Here is an 11,498-nt window from a genome sequence, read left to right on the forward strand (position 1 = left end):
TAATGTCCTTTTAAAGAGTACATGGCATATGTCCAGAGCTATTCTGTAGATTCTGCAAATCTTGTTTACCATTGAGAATAACATTAGTGTATAAAGAAACCAAACGCAAACCATGACGTTTTCAGTCCAGAATTCATGCTTTTACTATTCTATATGTCAAATACATCCCTTGGCTAAACCCATTAAATTTTTTTTGTTGCTAGTTGGAGAGTCACTCCTTGGGGTTTTTTTTTTGTTGTTGTTGTTGTTGTTTCTTTCTGTCTTTTTTTTTTAAGATTTTATTTATTTATTCGACAGAGAGAGAGAGAGAGAGCACAAGCAGGGGGAGCAGGAGAGGGAGAAGCAGCCTCCTGGGTGAGTAGGGAGCCCAATGCAGGGACCCCAAGACCCTGAGATCATGACCTGAGCCAAAGGCAGACACTTAACTGACTGAGGCACCCAGGCATCCCTCACTCCTTGGTTTCTTAACTTACAACTACTCTCCTCTCAGACTCTGACCCTTCCCAAATTTCTATCAACTGTCATCTAATATTGAGTGTTTAATTTTTGTTATGCTCAATGCAAAGCACTTTAAATACATCCCCTTCTTTAATCGTCATGGCCAATGAGAGACAGATGCCATTACCAATGTTTCACAGAAAAAGAGACTGAGTTTTAAGAAATTAAGTAGCTTGTTTAGGATGGTAATGCACAGATGGAGAAGACCCATGGCTTCCTGCCTCCCAGGCCTGTGTTCTAACCACTCTGTTAGTCCTCCACCAAGGAAGCTCTGTGCTGAAAGGGCACAATGGGCTTTTTTTCCATCAGTGTCATCAGAGTGATGAATCATTCAATGTGAGGGCAGTATCAACCACCCGATCTCACAAAATATCTGAAATGTATTTCATCAAACATTAGAAACCTCAAGTTCTTACATATTTGGGTGCACTCGTGTCTTGCAACTAGTGACTGAGAGTCATCATTTTTATTGCTTAGTGACTTGGGTATCAGCAGACATCTATGGGATCAGGCTTTCTTTAATTTAAAGAAGTATGAAAAGTTTTATTTACCATGCTTACTTGAATCTATTCCATTCATTAATAATGCACTGCTTTAGGAAAGAATCAAGTTTAAATATGATACTTCATAGGCTTATGGAGTCCAACCAGCTAGCTTGTTGTGTTTATCTATGTTGCATGATAGGTTGTGGCCATGTAACTTACCAGAATGCTGATTCTTGAAGGCCCATCATCATCATCAATGACTTAATGTATTGTCTTTCTTGTGTAACATTGACTGATACATAGTAAATGAATGCAGAAAAAGAAATAATGCAGAAGAATATGAAAAAATCAGTTGCAACTCCTGCTTGGGCAACAAAAGGTAATATCTTCATATTTATACCAGTAATTGACATCAGCTCTTCCATCACTGAATGATTTGTTGTGATCTAAGGGAAAGTATCAATGAACACATTGTTATCATCACACCAATTATAACCTTGTGTGTTCTCTCTCAGTTATAAGAAATTATGTGCATTCCACATTTAAATATATATGTTCATCATAATCTGGCTCCTTGTGTTCCTGAAACACTCCAAGTTCTGTCCTGACTCCTTAGAACATTCCCATTTACCATCTTCACTAGACAAAATTTTACTCAGGCTTGAAGGCACAACTGAAATGTTGCTTCAGTTAGTCATCTTCCCTGGTATTTCTCAGAGTATCTTCTGCTTCATTGTTTGCCTTGCACAGCATGTATAATTCCATGATAGAACCTCAACTTTTATTGTGACTTCACATCCACATTTCTGTCCCATCATTATCCAGGATCACGGGAGAAAAGTATCTGTGTTCTACTTATTTCTTGATCCTCAGTGCTTAGTGTAATGGCTTACATATAGCAGTTGCTCAGTGTATTGTGCCAAATAAATTAAGTGACTCAATTAATTAAATGCTAAGGTAGGGCAATCCATTGTAGCACCATGCATCAAAATGTAATTTACAATGCAATTAGTTTTCTTTAACTTAATACTCACTTCTATGATAGCGGCATTAATGGCAGCTTGAAAAGCTACAAAGCCTTTCTCCCAGAACATTGAACCTTCACATGTGATTTTTTCATCCATCACTTGACAATGAGCTTTCATAAAAGAAGAACATAACCATTTATGATGGGATGGGACGATCTTGGTATAGGGAAAATCAAAACATCAAATGTTCCAAAATGCAGTAGAAGTCCACAATAATACAGTGTATGGTAGGACTTCTCCAGTGAGGTTTGAAGAGCGCACCCAAGAAGAATACACCAGAATTGTTTTGTTAATGTTGTTAAGACCAGTTATTAATAATTTTTACTTAATCTATTATTCTCTCAGTTAGCCAAGAATGTTTTTTTGAGGTTTGTTCTTCTGCTGTTTTTGCCAAGAAAGCACTACATTTTTTTAACATTTGGGATTCAATGAGCAAGAATCTTTCCTTCAGGTTATATTTAGGAGTAGCACAGGAATAATAGCAAATATAATTTCTTTTTTTTTTTTTAAGAATTTTTTTTTTTTAATTTATTCATGAGAGACGAGAGAGAGAGAGAGAGGCAGAGGGAGAAGCAGCCTCCCAAGGAGCAGGGAGCCCGATGCGGGACTCGATCCCAGGACCCTGGGATCATGACCTGAGCTGAAGGCAGATGCTTAACCATCTGAGCCACCCAGGCGCCCGCAAATATAATTTCTTAACGAAACAATACACTTAAGAACACAGGCTTTATTTAAATAAGAATGAATCTCATTTATGTTCAGGAATTACCCAGCGTAGGTTTGTGTGGACTTCAGAGATCACATGCACCCTCTAGTGGCTAATGACATAATAGCAAAAACAAAAACAAACAATCCTTCTTCTGGTAGGAAAGTTACCTGAATGGTCTCTGTGTTCCTTCATCTTGGGGATTCTCCCTCCCCAGAAAAACTTCAAATGATATGAGAAGGTATCATTAAAGATGACTTTCACAGCATCTATAGAGTAGTTTAAATCCAAATCGTCCATGCTTTTCTCATCTGGCCACCCCATGATTGTTCTTCCTGCCGTGTGAAAGAAAGTAGCTAATAAGTAAGAAGAAAGTAGCTAATAAGTAAGAAGATTTCTATGTGGTACAATGACGGCAGGCCATATTCAATTATGTTAAAGTTCTTTATTCACTAAAGGCAGGGCTGGTCCTAAATAAGAGACTCATACTATGGGGGAGTGTCTAACATTCTAGATAAATCAGAGTTAATGTGGCAATCAGTTTTTTAAGAAACAGATTATGCCTTTCCAAATAAGCTTTTAAACCAATGATTTAAAGCATTGAATTTGGAATAATAGCAATACCACTATTATACCAGCAATACCCCTAGCAATACACAGACCTATCCAAATGTGAACTATATCCTATAATTAAAATATGTACTTTCATGTAACAATTAGTGTCAATGTGGCCAAACCTCTGAAGACAGCATAAAATTGTTAAGTTTGGAGAATGTTTTCTCAAGATATCCAAAAGATATCATGTGAATTAGTGACTGTTACTGACCAAACCCGGGCCACTTAAACTACGTAATTCCCTGCAGCCTGGATTCTGATGGACGCACGCTTATAGTGCAATTTGACATGTTCGTAATACCTGCATTTCCTGCAGTCTGGCAGTGGCATCCAGAGCCTTAATCAGACTCTGGTCAAATCCCTTTGGCAAGACTACATGTGGTGGTGTTTTCTTTCATCAGAGTTTCTGATGATCTGGTGTTTGGAGATATTATTAGCAGCCATGGACACTCAGTGCCTAGATCCATTAATTCAATGGGAGTTTCAAAATGGTGATATTATACTGCCACCATTTGTTTTCTTATTTATTAGTAGAAAACATTTATAAAACAGTACTTTCCAGCATCTGTTCAATTATCCAGTAGTACAGTTCATACAGGATAAATACTGGGTATCTTCCCTTTATATACAAATTTTCATAAGAAGAACTGATTTTGTATCATCTTCCAAAAGCATTTTTTTCTTTTAATAAATTATGAAAGCCTGGATTTTATGTATACATTAGACGAGTTTCATATCACTACACTTATTATTCTTGTTGAAGCTCAAAGTATGCCAACTTAGACCAGTGGGAGTCTCTTCAAGGTGACTACTGAGTCCCTTTGACAGAACCTATTCATTATCACTGGCTTCCTAACTATCAGGAATGACAACATATTTTTAAATGATTATTTATTTGAGAGAGAGCGAGCTTGCAAGCATGGGGGGAGTGGCAGAGGAGGAGAGAGAGAGAGAGTCTCAAGCAGACTCTGCACTGAGCACAGAGCCTGATGCGGGGCTTGATCCCACAGCCCTGAGTTTTCTATCTGAGCCAAAACCAAGAGTTGGACGCTCAACCGACTGCACCGACCTGGTGCTCCGACAATATTCTTTACCCTGTCAATTTCCGGTCCCAGACCTCTGCATCTCCTTTCCTCCAGTACTGAGACTCCTGGGTTTCCAAGACACAGAGGTGAGAGAGAAAGACTATTCCATAATTACTTATTTGGTATATCCCACTTTACATATGTAACAGCTTTGGAATAACAGTCTAACACTACCCTACTAGTACAGTAGCCGAAAATGGTTTCAGTTGTTCGCAGATTGGCCTACTCTGCTTTGCAATGGGTACTGGCTTCCTCTAAAGGGGTTCTTCTCGGGTCCATCAGATACCCCACTGCTCCCTTTGCTCTCCCAACACCCCAGAGGGAGATGCCATGTAGACTTGGTGGCTGTTGGTGCTTTTTCCCCATCCATTTATATTGTGGGATTTGGGGAAACACCTTACCAACTAGTTTTGTTGGTAACTATTGCCCATGATTTCTTGGTTTTACTGTCTAATTTCTCTCTCAATTTTTTATATAGTTGAAGAGATTTAAAAACCATACTGTCAGCACTGTCCAATATTTCCAGAATCTTCTCACTAACATACATTTGAATAATGCCGGCCTGTTTCATTTTGACATGGACTATAATGAAGGTAATAGGAAATCCTAAAATAAATTTGTATGTTTTGCAAATCAGGAAAACACCCAGAACTGCCAGAGAACATACCTTTCATGAATGGGGCTGAAGCCACTTTGTTCATGATCTCCTGGGTTGTTTTGGATTCAGGTGCAAATGCAATCACATAATTAGAATCATTAAAATTATCTACACGTCCCAGATTCATAGCAGGCAATTGAGGGAAGTCATTAACTTGATGTAAATTGGAGGAAAGTCGGTATGCAAATAATACTAGAAGAAATGAGAAAAACCATTCCTACACAGCAATGAGAGAAAAATGAAGCAGATCAATAGCTGCTCATCCACAGATAAATCATCCGCGAACAACTTCAAACATGTAGTTTTGTTATGTAGCTTGGACCATTTTTTCCTCTCTCCCAGTTTCCCAGTGTTTCCGTTTTCTTTTGTCTTTTGATTAGCATATTTTGAAATATATGCATCATCCATCGAGAGTTGTGGCATTGATACCAATTATAACTGAGAGTCTAAGTTTATCATACTTTAATGTGAGTGTTAGAGGCTAGATTGCTTCAGGAATGGCCCAGTGGTTTATAGTCATGCTCGCACCTGAGTGTCGATGATAAAGAAATGTTAGGTGTCATGAAATTGGTTTCCATCTCTCATCAACAGGAGCAGGGTCCTATTTTTATCTGCTGCTGCTGTATATGAGGAAGAAGAACATCCCAAAATACTGCTCATAAAAAGAATTTAAAAAAATCTTTGTCATTGTGACAACATTCCGAAATTGGAAGTGCAACAGAATGCATTTGAAACCTGGTATTAAGAAGAGACCCTATTACACACTTTCAATTCTAAACACAGTGTCTTTAAAAGAGGTATTTATCTTATTTACCATCTGATCTCATTTTAGTATGTGTGTTGCTCTATATCTAGATAGATCAATTGGCAGATGTGATGCTTATATTAAAAACAGTTAAAAGGTTGGAAGTAACACATCTATGTAGGGTAGAATCCAACTTTTATATTTATACTTATATAATCTTTACTCCATGCTGGGATTTTTGTATGCTTTATTTACTGTCAATCTAAGAATTCAATACATATTTCTTGAAAGAACACAGACACACACAATGTTCATAAAATGAAATATTAATATACTAAGCCTTGAACGATGGGTATTTTATATGTGATTTTAACTTTTTTAATGTATTTTTCTCAATTTACTTAATTTTCTACACAAAGTACATCTGCTCATTCTTATCAGGAGAAACTAAATATTGTCTTAATAGAAGCAAAAATTCAAAATGCCATTTTCTTTTTCTGTATATATACCCATTATTTTTTTCAAATTGACATTGTAGCCTTAGTCAAGTGTGCAGAAGTGCTATAATTTGTCTTTTGAAGTTTTTTTTTAAATTTTTGATTACTTGCTGGATTAATTCTGGGTTAAATTTGCTTCTTTCTTTGACTTTGACCCTGAACTTTTGTACCTATTCCTTCCTGAGTTTCTTTAAAAAAAAAAAAAAGGATTTTATTTATTTATTTGACAGAGAGAGACACAGCGCGAGAGAGAACACAAGCAGGGTGAGTGGGGGAGAGAGAAGCAGGCTCCCCGCTGAGCAGGGAACCTGATGAAGGGCTTGATCCCAGAACCCCAGGATCATGACCTGAGCCAAAGGCAGACGCTGAACGACTGAGCCACCCAGGTGCCCCCCTTCATGAGTTTCAAATGAGTTCAGATTTTAAGAATTATTATTTCTGCAATAAAAAGCATGGCTTTATTTTTCAGAGAGCTTCTGAATATCAATTATTTAAAGAATGCCTCTAGTCAGACATATAATAATAATATATTTAAAGGACTTCCATTTGAAGTTGTAGCAAAATCCAGAATTTGGAAAATTTTCCAGTCTGTTAGTTAACAATAGAACATATATATGAAACATTAAATAATGAAGATAAACTGTTTGCAGTGTCCCCCAAAAAACATTTTCCTCTTCTAAATATGAGAAGACATAGACTCTGAGCCATACCAACAAGGTCTCTCTCTTCATCCTCCATTTCTTCAGAAAGTTCTTGCAGAGGAGAGCCCACGTTTGCTGGCCCACACTTATGTGCCTCTTGCTCATTCTGACCTGTTTATTTTAAAATAAAGAAGTAAAGGAAGTAAATGTGAAGGTCTGAAATAGGAAACATTGTGCAATCAAACCAGAAAGAAACATTGTAACAGCTGTTTCCAATTGCATGTGTAGGAAAAGGAGCCCGAAGGCTAAAAACATATCAAAGGAAGTTCAAGTTAACTAAGAAATCAACTAGTTTAATCCTCATAAGAAACCTTTGGAATAGAGCCTATAATTCTCCCCATTTAAAAGATGAGGGATATGAGACACATAGAGGCTGAGTGACTCGCCAAACACAGCTAATGGTGGCAGAATCAGAGCTTTAACTTAGATGACCAAGTTCTAGAGACCTCACTCTTAACCACTGTGCCAATGCGGTTTTCGAAAATTTGTCTAAGGATTGCGTGGATCAATCCTCCATTTCGTGCAAGATCAGAGATTCTACCAGCATCCAGACAAGGGGTGAGGAGCTCATGGAGGGATCCACTCAGACTATTTAGCCATGGGCTTTGGTCTGTCCAGTCCTTATCAGGAGCCCCCAAATGCTGGAATATACGGAAAGAGTGATTACTCTCAAGAGGCAGAGAAAATATATGATCTTTCAAAAGAAACTTTATTACAATAAACAGAAGAAAAGTTTTCAAGTCTTCCATTTAATGACTATAATAAAATTCAAGAAGAAAGGTAAGAAGAAATGAAAAGCAAATTACATACTTAAAAATCCCATTGAAGTCAGTAAAGAACATATAAGATCTATGATATGGGAAAAAATTTCATCATCTTGCCAAATTTTCAAAGAAAATTAAAACTCATTTAAAAATGATGAGAGAGATAAAAAATACACAATGATAGTACTTTTTTAAATAAATACAACATAAAAGGTGGCAAGTAATGCTACTTAATCCCAAACCCAGCAAATTAGCAGTCACATTCAGAAAAATTTGGCAAGTAAGATATGACATTGTCATAATTCTATGATATAGATAGGTCCATGAAAGACTTTGTATTGTATCTTAAATTCCATATTAGCAACACATATAAGTGTGGTCAAAGAAACTTGCACCACTCTGCAAAGAACATCTGCCACCCAGTGAAAAAAAGTAGGATCAAAAGGAAAGTATTTGGTAAAGAGATACCCCAAAAGAAGAAAAAACATTTGGAAGAAAGTATATTGTAAAAAGCCCAATGGAAATTAATTTTTCAAAGTAGTTGGAAGACATGTATATTTCCCAAAAAGGCTCTCCAAGTACCAAATACAATGACAAAAAAGAATGGTATGTTTAAAATTAAAGGATAGAGGGAAAAGTTAGAATTAATTTGCCAGGGTAGAGGTGGGGTCATTCAGGAAGGAATGAGAAAACAGTTTATAATGGAACAAAAATCAGCCTGATATCTTCAAAGTCGAAATGAAAAGTGATTTGCCCATTTTCCTTTGAAAAATCTACCCAAAGGGACAAATACAAAGAACACTGAAGAAATATCTATTTGCAATAAAACTAGAATATGATTTAACCCCAAACCACAGATACTCCCCCACAAAATGTCAAATTATTAAATTTTGCCTCAAGTTAAGGAATAAACACAAAAAAGCTTGACTCTCTTGACCAAAATGTGCATATTAATCGAAGATTGAGAAAATTAACTGATTCTAAAATTATGAAGAAATCCCTGAAAACCACACAATATTCTCTCACTTGAAATGGCCTGTAGGGCTAACGGCCATGGCAGAAGCTTGGCATCTGGTTCCACCTCATGGAATATCAGGGAGGTGATGAGAATGTGCATGAATACAATATCATTGTTTTGTTCAAATCCACAGCTGAGATATAGAAGACTGTGGAATATCTTTACACCAATGGTAAGAAATGACAGTAATCCAGACAAAATTAAAACCATATTTCCCATAGCACAGACAAAAAGCAATAGATGCAAGGAGACCTCGATGAACTGAATTCTCAAGAAAGACAAGCCCATGATGGGTGCAAAGAGAGCACCCTTGTAGCTTCCATCTTTGGGGCAAGCACCTCTGGGTGTGGGCAGACAGACAAGGTGTATCCATCAGAAAGGGTATTTGCAAAGATGAGGAAGGAAGAAAAAACAAACCTTAGGTGATGTATGGGTGGGATGCAAGAAGTAGAATCGAAAAGAGTCTAAAATGCCAAGAATAAAAAACAGCCTAACCAATTTTTTCTTCACCCTACAGCCATGTTTGATTTTCTCACAAAAACGGAAAGAGGTGAAAAATGTCCTGAAAAATAGAAAGAACCTTTGACGTTCTGTGCCTTCTCAAGCTGTCTAGATTCTGAGACCTTGCCAGAGTTGGACCCAGTGGAGTGAAGGTGCTCTTTGTTGGAAAAGTATGAGCAGAAAAATATAGTTATTGTGATAAGGTCTGTTGGGTAAAGAGGTATGTGTGGTGTCATTACAGACAAATTTGATTCTTGCAAAATCGCGGGCCCCATTTTATTGCCAGTAGAAAAGAGCACCTAAAATAATTTTCAGATTCATGATGTCTGTTACTCCTGCATGCATATGAGTGGATAGGTGGGAAGTAGAAATAGGGAGAAAGGGAACGAACTCATGAATCGGGTAAATTCGCATTTGGAGTTCCTTGAGAGCTTGTTTGGAGGTTCTAGCAGGGGAGCGCAGCTACTCGTATACCCTTGACCGAAGAACGGTCCTCTCCTCTATCGGGGAAGGTCGTCCTCTTCCACCGAGCAGCTTCAGGAGGGACGCACATGGAGCGGTGAGGGAGGAAGGGGACACCCGCCTAGCCAGCCAGATCAGCCGAATCAACCCTGGAGATCAATGGGGTGACAGATGTCGCAGCCAGATCGCCCTCACATCCTGGAGTTCCTTGAACTGGAACCTCATTCTAATAGTATATTATTGGAGGCAATTTAGGCCTGATGATTTTCAGGTACCATGTTGCTCTACTGTTCTCAGTGGAACAGTCATCCATTGCCTCCTACTTATGGGCTCAACCTTGGCCTTGGGGGTAATCCATGTAAGGGCTTAAGCTCACAGGGAGAGAGCGCTAGCCTTTAGGCTTACACACAGGTCTACCAGTCAGCCAGACTGTCAGTTTCCAATACGTAGGCCCCGTCATCAGCAAGTCTTTATAGAATTGTTTGCAGAGGACATTATATATGGAGAACCTATATAACAACAACAAATCAGGACATAGCTGTGTAATAGCCATCAAATGGTCTCTTTCAAACCTAGTGAAGGCAGCAGATTCCAGATATAACCTTCAGTCTGGTAGTGGTAGCATGATGTAATTATTTATATGGTCATCTTAGTGCAGTCCAAGAATTACTAGTGTATCTCCCAGAATGAGTTCCATAATTGAATTGCAAGAAGTCTATCTCATTATTTTCCCATCAGGAAGAAAAACAAAGTTACTCTGAGACTTGTAAAACATAAATGCCCATGAATTATCTTAGTTGATAAGGAAAACATAAGGTGTAATCTTAATGAACAGAACCCAACATTGTAGGAGGGGATTGGTCCAGGAAATGTTCCAAGCATAATGGCTTAAGCTTTGGCACAAAGCTTGGAGCACAAGTCAATAAGACCTGGGTTTTGGGGGTCATTGTGTCTTCCTTTGGTGCCATTTTGAAGAGGGTTGCAAACCACAGAATTGCTATTGTCTCTTCCATCATATTACTAATAAGGTTGTTTCTGGCTACTGGATACATGACCTAATGCTGGTCTTATCCATGGGGCGAGAGCAAAGCCACAAATATGCTGGTCCCTACTGGTATTCAGGAGGCAACTCAAATGGGAAGGTCACCAACTCAAGGCAGAGATAAAACCTAATCATTGTGTCTTGCAGGGAATATTGTGCATCTGCCATTTCAGTCTGAAAAGCAAGGAATAACTGAAGAGGAATAAGGCAGGCAGAAGAATGGTCCCATTCTAAGCCTGGAACTTGTGAATGTATTACATTACATGGCGAAGGAGAATTAAAGGAACAGATGGGAGTAAGGTTGCCAATCAGCTGACTCTAAGTCAGGGAGATAATCCCTGGTTATCCAGGGGAAGCCAAGGTAATCACAAGGGTCCTGAAAGGTGGAAAAGAGAAGTAAAAACGGCAGTCAGTGCAAGGTGCTGTTAAAAAGACTCAACCCGTTGCTGGCTTTGAAGATGGAGGAAGGCGGGCGTGAGCTGAGGAATGCAGGCAGCCTCTGGAAACCTCAGAAGGCAAGAAAACAGAATTCTCCCTCGCATCCTCCAGAAATGAATCCAGGATGCCCTGCCAGCACCTTGATTTTCGTCCAGTGAGACTCACATCACACTTCTCACCTCCTAAACTGTGAGATGATAAATCTGTTTTGTTTTCAGCCATGAAGTTCACGGTCATCTGTTATAGCCGCAACAG

At 38.4% G+C, this 11,498-nt stretch overlaps 1 protein-coding gene across 5 annotated transcripts in view; it reads right to left on the reverse strand.

Annotated features, from left to right (window-relative positions):
* The window catches only part of ABCA9 (ATP binding cassette subfamily A member 9), a 66,937-nt gene that overhangs the window by 53,268 nt on the left and 2,171 nt on the right, over nt 1-11,498 (reverse strand). For 2 of the 5 annotated variants that reach the window (XR_003525314.2, XM_027626111.2), the window contains exons 2-6: nt 7,028-7,129; nt 5,085-5,292; nt 2,888-3,052; nt 2,018-2,121; nt 1,203-1,429 (exon numbers count right to left, since the gene is read on the reverse strand). Coding sequence is in view for 3 of the 5 variants with exons in the window: in XM_027626111.2 (XP_027481912.1) it covers nt 1,203-1,429; nt 2,018-2,121; nt 2,888-3,052; nt 5,085-5,292; nt 7,028-7,123 (800 nt within the window). In the remaining 2 variants the exon portion in view is untranslated. Of the gene's footprint in view, nt 1-1,202; nt 1,430-2,017; nt 2,122-2,887; nt 3,053-5,084; nt 5,293-7,027; nt 7,130-11,498 lie in introns of those variants that run through there. The other 3 variants (XM_027626113.2, XM_027626112.2, XM_027626114.2) reach the window with 3 other exon arrangements.

Source organism: Zalophus californianus, chromosome 16 (assembly GCF_009762305.2).
Source record: "Zalophus californianus isolate mZalCal1 chromosome 16, mZalCal1.pri.v2, whole genome shotgun sequence".
NCBI classification, from domain to species: domain Eukaryota; kingdom Metazoa; phylum Chordata; class Mammalia; order Carnivora; family Otariidae; genus Zalophus; species Zalophus californianus.